The 16,629-nt window shown below is 40.5% G+C and overlaps 1 protein-coding gene across 1 annotated transcript; it reads right to left on the reverse strand.

The window, feature by feature from the left end:
• Nucleotides 1-14,310: 14,310 nt before the first annotated feature.
• Nucleotides 14,311-16,035, reverse strand: LOC145604157 (uncharacterized). The gene is made up of 4 exons (XM_081660106.1): nucleotides 15,866-16,035; nucleotides 15,615-15,689; nucleotides 14,998-15,277; nucleotides 14,311-14,892 (listed from the first exon to the last, which is right to left on the reverse strand). The coding sequence occupies exons 1-4, from the start codon at nucleotides 16,033-16,035 to the stop codon at nucleotides 14,311-14,313; spliced, it is 1,107 nt and encodes a 368-aa protein (XP_081516232.1).
• Between the last annotated feature and the right edge of the window lie 594 nt (nucleotides 16,036-16,629).

Genomic DNA, 16,629 nt, shown 5'->3' on the forward strand with positions numbered 1-16,629 from the left:
ATGGTGATCACATCACAAATTGACCTTTAATTCCATTAAACTTCCAAATTATCCAAAATTGTTGAACATAGTCAACCCACCTAGCCATTTCAGCTTAATCCACCTTTACTCAACATACTAATAAGTCATGATTGAGTAATAAATAAATAAATAATAACCTTGTGGAATAATTAATAAATTCATTCCACTTAAACCATTCAATTCCAATCCTTTAATAATCCAAATGTGGTTAACAAACCAATCCAATAAAAATATGCTTGTATCGACATTCCATACAAACAATTAATCCAATATAATTCAACATGTTTGCATCCATAATTCCATACAAACATAATCAATTCACCAAAACATGTCTCATTAACATAAGCACATGAATTAAATCAATGTGTAACCAAACAATTTCCATCCAAGTGTCCCCTAATCATGAAACTAAGTTCTTTCCTTTTGGTACCTAAACATGATACTACTTGCAACGAAGTAGACATGTACGTACCTCGTATAAACAATCCTTTGCGCCACTTTTAATTAATTAAAAGTCTCCTAGAGAAAAATCACTTCCTAAAAAAACAACCAATAATCACAAATTAATACCTACAAAAATTTCCAGCAATATAATCTAGATTAAAAGTCCTTAAAACTTCATTAAAAACATGTTTTTATGGTTAATTATGCATTAGAAATCCAATAGGAACAAAAGCCCCAAATTAATTACTCATTAGAACCCTAAAATCCCAATTTGATTAAATTAAAACCCTAGGTTTATAAAATTATAAAATCTGAAAATTATAACATAAACAAAATCTGAAATTTATAAGTTTAAGCTATCAAAAACATGATTTTAATACTAAAAATATAATCTTTACACTAAGAAATCAAAACCCAAAACTGATTATATGAAGATTAAACAAAATAAGAAAATAAAGGAGGAGGAAAGGGGGCAGCAAGGTGGGCCACGGTTGGGCCCACGGTGGGTCGCCGGCGGCGGCGAAGGGCGGCAGTCCGGCCAGCAGCAGGCGGCAGTTGGAGGTGGGTGTGAGTGAGGAATTCCTCACGTAGGAGAGGAGGAAAAAAGAAAGAAAGAAAAGAAAGAAAAAAAAAAGAGAAAAAGAAAAAGGAAAGGAAAAGAAAAATAAAAATAAAAGAAATAAAATAAAGGAGAAAGAAAATTAGACTAACCTTTTGTGTGGGGAAAAATTTGGGGATGTATGGGGTATTTATAGGAGAGAGAGTGGTGTAGGGTTAGTTTTAAGATTGGGCCTCATAAAAAAAATAATGGGTCAATTAGATAAATGAAATGGGCTAGCTTTGTTTAATATGTATGGCATAAATTGTAGAATGGACAATTAAAAATCATTTTAGAACAAAATCAATTATCAACCCAAAAATAATTTGAAACTTTAAAACTTAAATCTCGAAAAAACACACATAAATATTATAAATAAAATAAAAATTCATTTATAATATATTTATAAATATGGGGGATTACACATATCCCGTTAAAGAAAAATCATAGCTCATTTAATTAACATGAACCAATAATAACTTGTAACCCTCTTCAAACAACTCATTTTTCGATTTGTGAACCATTTGCATGATAAAAGGATATGGGCTATACAACCAAATATAAACTAAAGAATCAAGTATTTTAAAAATAAAAATATATTAGGTATTTGCACTGTAAACACAGATATTTTGTTTTGTAAAATGGATATGATGCAACAATTGTGAAACTTGTTTAGAAGACAAGTGGTGTATTAATTAAAAAACGGATGAGGTATTATGTTTAAGATGTTAAACTTACATGTATAAATATCTTATTATGTTTAGGATTTAAAAACCGTTAAAATTTACTCGGTTGAAACATAAGAAGTATCATAAATGTATCCTGCTTTAAAGTGTTTTTAAGAACGGATTTCATGATTTAAAAAGACAAATGTGTCAGTTACAAGTGGTAATAGTATCAATTTTGAGGGTTACAAGCATCAAAGTTATATTTTCAAATTACAAAAAAGTCACCAAACATTTTAAACTACATCCAAAATTCGATTTTTGAACATATTCACCAGAATATGACGTCATTGATCATTTATTGATACAAAAAATAACCTCGAACCAATACTAGTTTGGGATCATGTATTGATATAATGACGTCATATTCTGGTAAAAGTTGTTGATGAAAATCGAATTTTGGCTGTAGTTTAAATGTTCAATGACTTTATTGGTTATAATTTGTAAAAATAAACTTTGATGGTTATTAACCCGCAAAATGAGTACATTTAGCGATTGTAATTGGTAAATTTTTCATTCAAATATTATAATTTTTTTTTTTTTTTGAATAATTCAAAAATTACAATTTTATAAAAAATGTATTCAATCAATCAAGGCCTTAATCCCATAAGTGGGGTCGCCTTACATGAACCAAATTTGATTATTCCGTATAGTCATCGACATAAATTTTCCTCCTCCATCCCTTATGATCCAATGCTTCATCCTCATCCATATACTTCATATCCTTCCAACCAAGTCATTTTCAGTCTCCCTCTCCCTCGTTTCACCCCTCCATAGTCCCACTCTTCCACTCTTCAAACTGGTGCACCCTCAGGTCTCCGTCTTACATGCCCAAACCAACGCAAGCCATTTTCCTTAGTTTATCCGCATTGTCTGCCACACCTACTTTCTTGAGAATAACCTCATTTCTGATTCTATCTCTTAGAGTGTTCCCACACATCCACCTTAACATGCGCATTCCCGTAACTTCCATCTTTTTAATGTGCTCCTTCTTAGAAGCCCAACATTCTATACCATAAAGCAACACGGGTCTTATGACAATCCTGTAGAATTTTCCCTTCAACTGTAAAGGAATGCTTCGGTCACATAACACTCATGTGGCCGCTCTCCATTTAAGCTACCCCGATTTAATCCTATGTGCCACGTCATGATCAATGTCACCATACTTCTGGATGATCGACCCAAGATACTTAAAACATTCACTCATGGTCAAATCCTTTCCATCCAAACTCACCACTTCATTGCTTGCCCCCCCTCTAAGTACCAAAGTGACAAACCTAATATTCTGTCTTACGGTACCAAAGCGACAAACCAGATATTCCGTCTTACTCTGACTTAGCTTAAACCCTCTAGATTCCGACCTTTGTTTCCATTGCTCCAACTTGGCATTAACTTCATCCTTAGTGTCATCCACCAAAATGATATCATCCGCGAACAACATACACCATTGAACCTCATCTTGAATTGGTCTAGTTACTTCATCTAGAACGTTGCAAAAAGAAAAGATCTTAATGCAGACCCTTGATGCAATCAGATTGGAATGGGAAAATCTTTTGTCAACCCTCCACATGTCCTCAAATTGTTGACATATCCCGATACATATCCTTCACCAGGTCCACGTACCTTCATGGGATACCTTTCTTCAACATTGCCCACCAAAGTACCTCTCTTGGCACCTTGTCATATGCCTTCTCTTAATCAATAAACACCATGTGAAGATCCTTCTTCTTTACCCTATAAAACTCCATCATTTGTCTTATCAAATGGATTACTTCCATAGTAGATCTCCCACGCATAAAACCAAATTGGTTATTCGAAATGCTTGTGCATTCCCTCTACCTATGTTCAATCACTCTTTCCCACAACTTCATAGTGTGGCCCATAAACTTGATCCCTCGATAGTTAGAACAATCTTGAGCATCTCTCTGTTTTTATAAACCGGGACCAGGGTGCTCTTCTTCCAATCTTGCGGGATCCTAGTAGCCCTCCATATCTTGTTAAAAAGATCTGTTAACCAATCAATACCAATCTTACCCAAACACCTCCACATCTTTATAGGTACACCATTAGGGCCAATCGCCTTCTTAGGCTTCATCTTCTTAAGTGCAATCTCCACCTCTACTCTCCTAATCCTCCGCACATAAACCTTATTGATTTCTTCATCACTTATAGAGGTATCTCCTGTCATAAGTCCATTACTTCCATTAAACAATTCATCGAAGTAACTGTTTATGCTAATTTTTGTTAAGTGGGATTGAATATCAAAATCTAGGCTATGGATCAACTAAATAAAATCAAAGGCGAATTAAAATAAAAGCGATAAAGTGACACAAGAAATTGTTGACGCGGAAAACCCAATGAAGGTAAAAACCGCGGGTAGAATGAGGATCTACCAAACTTTCACTATGGCAAAAATGTAGTAAAATGTTTACAATAGGTATCTTTTGTTCGTGAGTAACTAGGATGCAATGTGTTAGTGTTCGTAGGTGCCTTCCCCTTTTATACAAATGCTGCTAAGTCGAATTATAGCCGTTGTTAGGAGATAGAGTTTTGGTTCCTTGATTCTCGGAATGCAGTTGGCGAAATATCCTTTCTGTTTTGATCTTTAACGGACTGAAGAAGACTGGGCTGGACTGAGTCTTCAAGCTTATCTCTTGCTGGAAAATAGGGAGCTTGTTAGCTGACTTTGTCTTCCATCAATGACGAAGAGTCATCGTCACTTTTCTCCTTCGTCAACACAGGTCTTCGTCGCTTGACTAATCTTGACTATCGTTGACTTACATCTATAGATTTTTACCCATAACAATTTGCCCCTAATTGCTAAATGTGGATTGCCACATACACGTTTAGCAATTAATAAATAAACAAACAACAATAAAAAATAAAAAGGACAAGAAAAATAAAAAAATTCAAACAAAAGTGGGTTTACTTGGGGGCGTTTCCGTCATTTCGTGTGGAAGCACGTTCTCCCAAGAGTAGTTACTCCACTCTCCCACTTTCTCACTCTAAACGTCATTTCTCTACCTTGATTACTGTAGCATGCTTCCTCCTTCCCCAAGTTTCTACACCATTTCTTCTTCTTTCTTTGCTTTTCTTTTTCCTCTGCACAGATTTCTCTCCGGTGGTAGCGTGCGGCAGCGATTTAGAGCTTTAAGTGTCTTCGTTTGACAGGTAATTTCTTCAATTCACTTTCTTTGTTTATTAATTTCTTGGGCGGAATGTCGAGCAAAATTCCCAAAACTAGAACTAGGTTTTCTCTTCGCATTGTTGAAAAAAAAGGGACAGTTCCTCTGCAGAAAAAATCAATGACTCAATCAAGGTCATCAATGGCGCCGGAGATGAGAAGTGACTTCATTAAGATGGCGGGTTTTCCTGATACTACTTTTGCGCACATTCCGGGTCCTGGTCAGACGGGGATTACATTTCCTTTTCCACCCTTAGTGAGGTCGTTCTTTGAAGTCTTGGGCATCAGCCCTGGACAGTTAATGCCTTCAGGTTTGAGAATTCTTTCTCTGATCTCGGAGAAAACCAAGGACTGGGAGGAACCTTTTACACTGTCGGACTTAGCTATAGGGTACGAGATGAAAATGGGGGACAATGGGTTTGTTAGCTTGATTAAGAAAGGGAGTAGGCTAGTTTTAAATACGGATGTGAATGATAGGGGTTGGAAGAAGTGGTTTCTTTTTGTAAATGAGTATCTCTGGGTGTCGACGGATCATGGTTGACGGAAGGTTGGCCAACGAAGGGTAAGCGTTTGTTTCTTTAACTGTTCGTCGATTAAACTAGAATTGGCTAAATGGGTTGATCTTGGTTTTACTTTTGCAGAGTTGGATCTTGAATTTCTGGAATCGTCGGAGACATCATCGGCGAACGTAAAGAAGTTCCTCTCCCTCAGTCCTTCAGCCAGGACTTTTGCGAGAAAGAAGAAGACGACAGCTACGCCGTCAGCACAGAAGCAGGAAACACCGACGAACACTTCTCAACAAGTCGAAGATTCAGAGGAAACGATGTCAACTCTTAAGCTTTGCGTTGTCTTTTTTCTTTTGCATATGTTACTCGTGTTTTGGCTCATGTATTCATTTGCTGTGTTCTATAATTTTGGCAGAATCAGCTGCCCCAGGTGCTCGTCGAGGACGAAGCTTGTCTCAACATGAGGCGGATCTGCGTATGAGGAGGAATCGAGGTCTTCCGCTACCAGACTAGCAGCCGTTGCCTGTGGCTGAGAAGGTGGAGGCGGCGTCGACCCCAATTCCCAAGAGGACTGTCGACGACCAGGGGACTATAACTTTGTCGCCGTCTCCTCCTCACAAACACCAGAAGACTGACGACGAGCCTTCAGTGCCCGATATCATGGCGCGTTTTCCTGCCAACTTTTTGGAGATTCGGAAGGGCGATCAGCACTCTCTCTTTCCTACCTTGAATCAGCTACTCTTTCCTAAGTGTAGGGAGCTTCTGGCTGGAACTTCTGCGTTGGACATAGCCTCTGAAGCTGCGTCGGCTCATCTCTACGTAAGTATCCTGTGTGGTTTCGTCTTTTTCAGTTTATGGAGTTTAATTTTTTGGTTTGTGACTTGGGATATGTTTGGACAGCGCTTGCAAAATTCGTTGGTGTTGAGGGACAGGGTGATTGGCTTGGCTAAGGAGATGAAGAGGCTAGACAGTGCTGCCAAGAATGCTGAGGATCAACGAAGGACTGCTGTCAATGCGTTTCAGATGACGAAAAGGGAGTTGGACGATGCTAACAAGAAGGTGGACGCTCTGGAGAGTCAAGTGTCGAACCTAAAAAAGAAGACAGAGGAGGAAGCTCGGCAATTGAGGGGGCAGTTGAAGGAGCAGGCCAAGCACTTGGAGGATAAGGTCGGGGTTATTGCGGCCAAGGAGGAGGCTTTGACGAAGGTACATGGAGATCTGACGAACACCCAGAAGGAGCTGGAGGACGCCTTGGATGACTATGCGGAGCTGGAGATCAAGCTGAAGGCGAAGCTCATGAAGCAATTTCTAGATGGGAAGGCTTCGGGGTGGCGTCCCCAGGAGGTGATCGATCGTTTTCTGGCTAATGGCGGGGACCTCAAGGAGTTGGAGGATGATGCAGCAGTGGCGTCGACTGCGGATTCAGGCCCAGGCCCTTCCACCGTCGTTCCTTCACCAGTCGTCATGGGCGAAGTTCAGCTCCCCATCGTCGAGGGTCAACCTGCTACTGACGGGGGTCAGCCTTTGGAGGATGCCGAGGAGTTGCAGGTCGAAGGTGTCGACGACAACGCTTCGATTGATGATGTTGTCAAGGAGGTCGTCAGTGATCTTCCCGTCGACGGAGTTGATGCTTGAAGGCCATCGCTTGTGGTGGTTTTATTTTCTGCTTTGTATGCTTTGAATGGATTTCTGTCTTTTTTGCTTGAAAACAATGTTTCTTTGTTGTCGTTGTGTTTTGTTCCACTTGAGGGCAAGTGGTCTTTTGGATATTTCTGTGTGCAAGACGTTTGATACATTTTGCTTTTGCATGCTAAGTATTTCCTTGTTTTCTGTGACTTTGCTCTTTGTCCATCTTGTGTTCTGTAAAACAAGACAATTTGACTGACATTGTAATCCCCTGTATTTTTAAATATTTTATAAATGAAAATTTATTTTATTTATAATATTTATTTGTTTTTTTATAATTTAATTTCAAAAGTTTCAAATTATTAATCTGGGTCGAAAATTATTTGAACAAATTATTTTATGCACCTTTATTCTACAATTTATGTCCAATCACACAAGCCTAACCCATTTGTTTACTTAATCGACCCATTATTTTTATGAGGCCCAATCTTTCTTTTTACCCTACAATAATTCTCTCCTATAAATACCCCATGAATCTCCAAAAATTTCCCACACAAAAAGGTTAGTCTTATTTTCATCCTCCTTTGTTTCATTATTTTGCTTAATGTTAATTTAATTGTTTTGGGTTTTGATTTTAGTATAAAGATTATATTTTTAGTATCAAATTATATTTTAATGGTATAAAGATTATAAATTTCAGATTATATTTATGTTATAAATTTCATATTTTATGAATTATAAACCTAGGGTTTCAATTTATTGAAAATCATGATTTTAGGGTTTTTATGAACAATTGATTTAGGGCTTTTATAGTAATGATGTTTTGAAATTTTGGTGATTATAACTACTGATTAGTTTAACTTAGTTCCAGATTATTTTGAACACATAGATTCGTGTTTTAATTTTTAGATTTTCGTTCGTTAATATTAATCCCGTTTTAATCCCGATCAGGTTCTAAACTCATCCGATTTTGACTAAAAAGTAGTGTTTTCCATGTGGAAACAACGTTTTAAGAAAATGCTGTAATTTTCGGGTAGTTTTTGGTTTTTAACGAAGTTTTTTTTAAATTTTATCCTTGAGTTTAAAGGGTAAGAGATAATTTAATTTTTCTATGGATAACTTAAGTATAAAGATGTATTTTGATGAAGTTTTGAAGTGGTTTTCGATTAGTTTAAAATGCTGGAATTTTATTTAAACTAGTATAATTGTGATTTTAATAAAAGGGTGTGATTACCTATTAAAAGGGAGATTTTTAGGGGTTTTTATATAATTTTTAGATTTTTATTAGACTTTGAACTTGCTGTAATTTCATGTATAAGAGTGTATTTTAAGGTTTTTATGAAGAAAAATTTAAAGAACTATATATAAGCCTTTAATTTTAACAAAAGGGAAGGTTTTAAAGTGTTGTTTGATTTGGATTTTGAAGGTTTTAAAGTAAGTTAGTATTGCTGTAAATTTGATTGATTGGGTATTGATTGAGATGTTATTATTTGGCTTAGGAGAGGAGTTTATTGAAGGTGATTCCTAGTTAGTAAAGTGGCATACCAATTCGTTTGCTCAAGGTACGTAAAAGTTACGAAACCTTTCTTTTAGGTGCATGTTTAAGGACGACGGATCGAGAACTTAGTATCATGTATAGGGATGACTGAGTTAAATTGTTTGGTTATACATTGTGAATTTTGTATGACGTGCACTATTTTATATTGCAAGTATTATTTGTGCTCTAATTATGCAAGGTGCGCTTAGAGGCAAAGGTATATGATTGGTGTAATGATTAATTTATTACTCATTCATGATTATGCAAGCAGGATGAGTAAAGGAAGAATTTAAGTCTTCTAAGACGAGGTTGAGGTTTTGGGGTGCCTTATGCACTCAAGGTGTTTATACACCGAGGTAGTAAAGGAATAAATAATAAATGTTGCTTGCCACTAATAAATCAAGAATTGAAATTGAAAAGTTGTTTTACTTGATTGAATTGATATTGGATTGATTGTATTGTTATGCATATGAGTCATCACCAAGTCAAAACCTGTAAATCACGTAAAGTGCAAGATGGATGAGCAATAAAACTCTGGATTGGTGCACTTCTGGAGTAATGACAATCAGGGGTTGGGGTACATGGGGTATTATCCGTGTACTTTTCTCGAGGTCGTCTGATCTACGAGTCTCTTATTTCAAATATTTTTCAAAACTAGGAGTTAGGTGAGATCTCATACTAACTACGGTCACGGAGTCGCGCCCGTGGTCGTTGGATGTTTATTGATGTTTCCGAAAGGAGGCATGGGGTTTTTCTTTTATTGATGTTCCAAATGGAGCATGGGTTGGACAACCTTGTCTATTGCGTAATCCAATGAATTAAAATAATGATTTACCTATTATTAATTAATGAAGTCTTAGTAATTTAATGATGCATGATGATTGATTATTAGTAGCATGTTATGGATTTCTTAATTTATTTTGCAGCTTGTATGTACTCAGCTTTGCTGATTGCGTGCTTTGTGTGTCTTTCTTTGGTCATGGCCTTCGCCTTTCAATGACCCTGTGACGATCCAATTTTTACACTTGTAATATTGGGGAGCAGAATTACCACAGGTTCTTACACATGCAGCATTCATCAGGGTTGTGGGATCTTGAGTAGAGAGTTGGTTGTTTGCATTTTATTTCTTTTGCAAGTTTGAATTTATTTTAAACTCGGTTTTATTTTGTTCTAATTCTACTAGTTTGGATTTTGAATAAGGGCCTGAACGGTTCCAAGTTGTATGACTTAATTTTGTTTCATTCGTTGGTTTTGAAATTTATTTATAACTGATTTAGTTTTTCCGCTGCTATTTTCTGATAAAGCCTTAACGTTTGAACACGTGGCGGTAGCACACCAGTAATTCTCTTGAATATTGTTCAGGGTCCTCACAGGTTTAAAGAGAGAATTATTGGGGTGTTACAGACAATTTTTCAAAACATAAGTGCGTGAAAGAGCGTTTAAAATATTGACATGTCAGGGATTTGCGAAAAACTTTTGGAAAAATTTAACTTTTATTAATATCATAGTAATATTCTGAACAAATCGAGATACTGAAAATCAAAAAATATTTTACAACTGTTAGATGTGCTTTGTCGAGGGCGTTGTATATTTCAGGCCTTTCGTTGCGTTGTTTGCCAATGCCCCTTGCGTCCCAGCGTCGACGCTGAACACTAAAGTCTAGTTCGTTTGTTCAGGTATCGGGTGTTTGGCGTCGGACGCTATGGTTAGATTTGTCCCGGGCTTTCGTCATGCTACGATTGTCGTTTGAACGACAGCTTTCTTCACCTTAGTTGGAGGATGTCGACGCAGCCGTCGTCTGTCGCTTTGTTTTTGCTTTGCTTTGTCGTTGTTCTGCAAAACCAACATGGTTAGAGTACCGTTGGCCGTTGGCGCGGCCAACGGCCCTCCGATGCTTAAGTCAGTACACTTAGTCATAGATAGAAAGTTTAAATGGACGAAATGAACTTGGAATTTTATTAGAGCGTTACCTTTTTGTCGATGAAAGATTTCGATGACTATTAAAAGTAGTACTTTCTGAGATGAGTTGCGTTCTTACTTCTTGGAACGGGGTTACCTTGCTGGTCCGTCAGTCGATAAGCACCATTGCCAATGATCTGTGTGATCTCATATGGTCCTTCCCACGGAGGAGTAAAATTACCATCTGCTGGGTTTTTTGTATTTTGGAATGCTTTTCTAAGTACCCAGTCACCTAACTGGAACGTCTTAGCCTTGACATTTTTGTTAAAGCTTCTTGCGACGATTTGCTGTTGCGCTGCCATTCTGATTAAGGCTGTCTCTCTTAATTCTTCGGTTGTGTCCAGGCTGTCTTCCATTTCTTCCTAGTTTCTCTCTTCCGTCATGAGGCCAAATCTTGATGTTGGGAACTCGGCTTCTACTGGGAGAACGGCTTCGCACCCATAAACGAGGGAGAAGGGCGTTTGCCCCGTCACCTCTCTTGGCGTCGTTCGATTGGCCCACAGGACTGCTGGAAGTTCGTCGTCCCATTTGCCTTTAGCTGCTTTTAGTCTTTTCTTAATGGCTTCCATGACGACCTTGTTGCTGGACTCGGCTTGTCCGTTGGCTTGTGGATACCTAGGCGTGGATGTTCTCAATTCTATGCGAAACTTCTGCAAAAAAGAACGAGTTTTGTCGCTAATAAATTGCGACCCGTTATCACAGACAATTACTGACGGGATTCCAAACCTGCAAATAATGTTAGTCCATATGAACGTGATAACCTCCTTATCTGTCACCTGTTTCAAAGCAACTGCTTCAATCCATTTAGAAAAATAATCAGTTAGTGCTAACATATAGGCCCTTTGCCCTGGTGTTGCAGGTAGCTTTCCGACGATGTCCATCCCCCATCTCATGAAAGGCCACGGAGTCAGTGTTTGGTGCAGAGTCTCCGACGGCTTATGAACGGTGTTGGCGAACCGCTGGCAGCTGTCGCACTTGGTTACGTATTGCATTGCGTCTTCGTGAAGCGTCGGCCAGAAGTATCCTTGTCTTTTTGCAATTTTGGCTAGTCTTCTTCCTCCGACGTGGCTACTGCATACTCCATCGTGCAAGTGGCTGAGGATGGGTTGTTGTTCACGTGTTTGGATACATCTTTGGGATAGCCCTGATGCGGATTTATGGAATAGTACTCCGTCGACAATGTGGTATCTGGAGGCTTTGTGTTTGAGCTTTCGGGATTCTGCTTTGTCAGTGGGGAGGATGTCTTTGGTTAGGTAGTCTATGATGTGTTTAGTCCAATCGTCGTCCTTACTGACGGCATCGACCGGTAAGATTTCTTGGGGGGTGACAGACGGCTTTTGCAGGTGGACTAGGGGAATGTTTGTGAAGGTCGTCTTTTTGAGGGCAGAGGCTAGGTTTGCCAGTGCGTCTGCTTGGGCGTTTTGGTCTCTTGGGATTTGTGAGATGGTGAATGGATCGAAGTTTTTGGCTTTTTCCTTGGCTATGTCGAGGTATGCTGTCATTTTGGAATCTTTTGCTGCGAAGTCTCCTATCATCTGGCTGACGATTAGAAGGGATTCGCTGTACACATCCAAGGCTGTTGCTCCTAGGTCCTTAGCGACAATCATTCCTGCAATCAAAGCTTCGTATTCTGCTTCATTGTTAGTTGCTTTAAAATCACAAGATACAGACCTTACTATCATGTCCCCTTGTGGCGACTTTAGCACCAATCCCAGGCCAGCTCCTCGTTAGTTGGACAACCCGTCGACAAATAGAATCCATTTGCTCTCTCTTTGGACATTGTTGATTTCTTCTACTTCCTTATCGGCGACAGCCTGTAAGTCGGGGCTGAAATCAGCCACAAAATCTGCTAGGGCCTGTGACTTTATTGCTTTCCTGGGTTGGTACTCGATGTCCATTGTACTCAGGTTGATGCTCCATTTGCCTAATCACCCTGTCAAATTTGGCTTTCTCAAAACAGACTTAAGTGGATAGTTAGTCATCACCATTACGTGGTGGGTTTCGAAATAGTGCCTGAGTTTTTTAACAGCGGTAATTAAAGCAAGAGCCAACTTTTCTAGGGATGTGTATCTTACCTCGGCTGGGAGCAGTGTTTTACTTACGTAATAAACTGGGAGCTGCCCAGCCTCGTCGTCTTCCCTTGTTAGGACTGCGCTGACGGCTACAGAGCTGACGACAATGTAAAGCTGCAAAGTTTCGTTAGTTTTGGGCTTCGACAGGAGGGGTGGCGTCATTAAGTATTTCTTTAATTCCTGCAATGCTTTTTCATGATCGTCAGTCCATTCAAAACCTTTATTTTTCCTCAAAACATTATAGAAAAGATGACATTCGTCTGACGATCGTGAAATAAAACGATTCAATGCTGACACTCGTCCTGTCAATTTTTGGGTTTCTTTAACATTTGGGGGGGATTGAATATTTATTAAGGCCCTGACTTGGTCGGGACTGGCTTCAATTCCCCTTTGTGTTACTACATAGCCCAAAAATTTACCAGCATATACTCCAAATGAACATTTAGTAGGGTTCAGTTTCATACCATACTTACGCAATACCTCAAAAGTTTGACGGAGGTGCCCAACATGATCCTCCGACTTCTTGGATTTTACCAGCATGTCGTCGATATATACTTCCATCGTGTCCCCTAGTTGGTCCTTGAACATCCTGTTAACCTGGTACGTCGAACCTACATGTTTTAGTCCAAAAGGCATAACTTTATAACAATATATACCTTTGTCGGTCATGAAGGCCGTCTTTTCTTGATCATCTAGATGCATCAAGATTTGATTGTATCCGGAGTAAGCGTCCATGAATGTTAGGAGTTCGTGACCAGCTGTGGCGTCTACCAGGGCGTCTATGTGCGGGAGTGGGAATGGATCTTTTGGGCAAGCCTTGTTGAGGTCGGTGAAGTCGATGCATACTCTCCACTTGCCGTTCTCTTTGCTGACGAAGACTACATTTGCGAGCCAGTCTGGATATTTGACCTCTCTTATTTTTCCAGTGTCGATCAGCTGCTGCACTTCATCATTGATAATTTTGTTTTGTTCTGGAGCAAACTTTCGACACTTCTGCTTGACAGGCTTGTTATTCGGATCGACGTTCAGCTTGTGTGAGATGATACCTGGGTCTATTCCGGTCATATCTTCATGGGACCAGGCAAAACAATCTTTATTCTCTCGGAGGAAAGCTAGGAGGGTTTCTTTTAGTTTAGGTGCTAGGTTGGCTCCGACACGGATAGTTTGGTCTGGTTTTTCAGGGTCTAATGGTATTTCGTCAATTTCGAGGTCGTTGGGATTGTCTGGTGTCGGCCCATGCTGTAATTGCTATGCGGTTCTCATGGTGGGTTTTAGGGTTGTTTTGTAACAGTGTTTGGCTTCGCGGGGTTCTCCTTTTATTTCTTGGATCCCCCACTGGGTTGGGAATTTGATTGATTGATGGTAGGTTGAGGAGATGGCTTTTAATCGATGGATCCATGGTCTGCCCACTATGGCATTGTAGGCTGAAGGGCAGTCGATGATGTTGAATTTTGTTTGGGGGTTTAGGCCTCCTGCATAGGTTGGCAAGGTTATGTCTCCGAGAGTTGACATGCTTTCACCGCTGAAACCGACCAAAGTTGTCGACCTTCTGGTGATGTCGCTATCTTTCAGCCCCATAACTTCCATAGTGCTCCGGAACAGGACACTTACGGAGCTGCCTCCGTCGACCAGCACCCTTCAAAGCAGACAATTCCCGACGATCAGCGAAATTACTAAAGAGTCTTCATGCTCCCTGTTGATGTTGTTGATGTCGTCGTCGAATGTGATTGCCATTGCCTCCAACTCTTTTTCCAGGGGATCTCTTATTTCTTCCGGAACATCTGCATTATCTATGGTAGACTTTACGATCCTTTTGGCTGCAGAATACGTTAGTCCACAAATATCTGAACCACCAGTAATGACGTTAACTGTTACCTTGGTTTCGGGTGGCTTTGGAGGACCATTCGTCGCATTTTCTGGCTTAGGGCGGCCTGCGTCGGCGCTCTTCTTCCTCCCCAGCAAGTGCTTGAGGTTGCCTCTCTTCAGCTGGAAGGCAAGTTCTCTTCGCAGGGCATAGCAATCCTCTGTCTTGTGGCCATGATCACTGTGGAACTCACACCACTTGCTCATATCCTTCTCCGACTCGGGCTTGTTGCTTTTCATCGGCCAGCGCACCTTGTTGCCTAGGGGCTCCAGCTCTTTGACCACCGCCACGATGTTGACGTCGAATCCATACTCCGATATCTCGGGGTATTGCGGGGCGTCAAGGATCTGTTCTACCTGCACAACATTAACAGAACGTGATCTACCTGATGCCTCGTAAGGCTAGTGTCGCCATTATCCTCTCTGATTGCTTGAAGCTTTACGGTCGGACTGGCCTCTAACATTTGGATAGGAGTTGCGGTTGGCGATATCCTCGTCGAAGCGCATCTGGGCCACGGCTCTTGTCCTGACTTCTTCAAATGTTGAGCAGGGATACTTGACCATATCTTTGTACAGATCTGAATCTGTATGCAGTCCACGGAGGAAGGCTTCGATGGCAGTCCTGTTGTCGACGTTCTTGATAGACACTTTCTCTTTGTTGAATCGGGACCAATAGGTTCTGATACTTTCTCTGGGTCCTTGGACGATCCGGTACAGATCGCTAGTTTGCTTGTCGAACTGCCTGCTACTTTCAAAATGGGAATAGAACTTATTAACTAACATAGCAAAACTGGTTATACTACCTGGTTCGAGTTTGCCGAGCCATTTGAGAGCGGGGCCGGTCAGCGTCGCGCCGAATGACTTGCACATGCATGCCTCCCAACAATCGAACGGGGTTGAAGCCTGCCACATCCGCTACTTGTAATACTCCACATGCTGCTTTGGGCACGTCGTCCCATCATAAAGCGACGTAAACGTCGGGAGCGACACTCTTCTGGGAATCCGGGCCATGGCCAGCTCGTCGCATGGCGTTGCGGCGAATTCATCTGGAGCTTCTCTCTGGACGGGGATCGGGACACCTGGCATCCTCTTCATCATCGACAACACCCTGGAATTCTGCTTCTCTAACGCGACCAACCTCTGGAGTAAGATCTCTGATTGATTTAGCAGCGGGTTGTCTTGATCATTCCCGGGAGTCTGGAGGCTTCCCTGCCCGACGTTCCTGATCGGGGGGTTTCTACCTATCTCTCCGTCGCTGGACTCGGTATCGGTATCGTGCGGAGACTCAAGGATATCTAATGACGGCATCATGGGGACCATACCTTACTACCTTGGATGTCGACGACGGTTGCTGTTAGCTGATTCCAACTGCTGTCGGAGATTGGCTGCGTCGGTCTCTGACACTTCCTTTTCCTTGCTGAGACGCTCGTTAGATTCCCTGGCTGCTTCAAGGTCTGCTTGGGCCTTCTCATAGGCCTCCCTAAACTGTTCTGGGGTCATTTCGTTGGGTGACATTTTGGGAATGAAATAGGATTTTCTGGATCTTATCTAGTTGTAGCCCCACGGTGGGCGCCAAATTGTTTATGCTAATTTTTGTTAAGTGGGATTGAATATCAAAATCTAGGCTACGGATCAACTAAATAAAATCAAAGGCGAATTAAAATAAAAGCGATAAAGTGACACAAGAAATTGTTGACGCTGAAAACCCAATGAAGGTAAAAACCGCGGGTAGAATGAGGATCTACCAAACTTTCACTATGGCAAAAATGTAGTAAAATGTTTACAATAGGTATCTTTTGTTCGTGAGTAACTAGGATGCAATGTGTTAATGTTCGTAGGTGCCTTCCCCTTTTATACAAATGCTGCTAAGTCGAATTATAGCCGTTGCTAGGAGATAGAGTTTTGGTTCCTTGATTCTCGGAATGCAGTTGGCGAAATATCCTTTCTGTTTTGATCTTTAACGGACTAAAGAAGACTGGGCTGGACTGAGTCTTCAAGCTTATCTCTTGCTGGAAAATAGGGAGCTTGTTAGCTGACTTTGTCTTCCATCAATGACAAAGAGTCATCGTCACTTTTCTCCTTCGTCAACACAGG

Source organism: Chenopodium album, chromosome 22 (assembly GCF_948465745.1).
Source record: "Chenopodium album chromosome 22, dcCheAlbu1.1, whole genome shotgun sequence".
NCBI lineage: Eukaryota > Viridiplantae > Streptophyta > Magnoliopsida > Caryophyllales > Amaranthaceae > Chenopodium > Chenopodium album.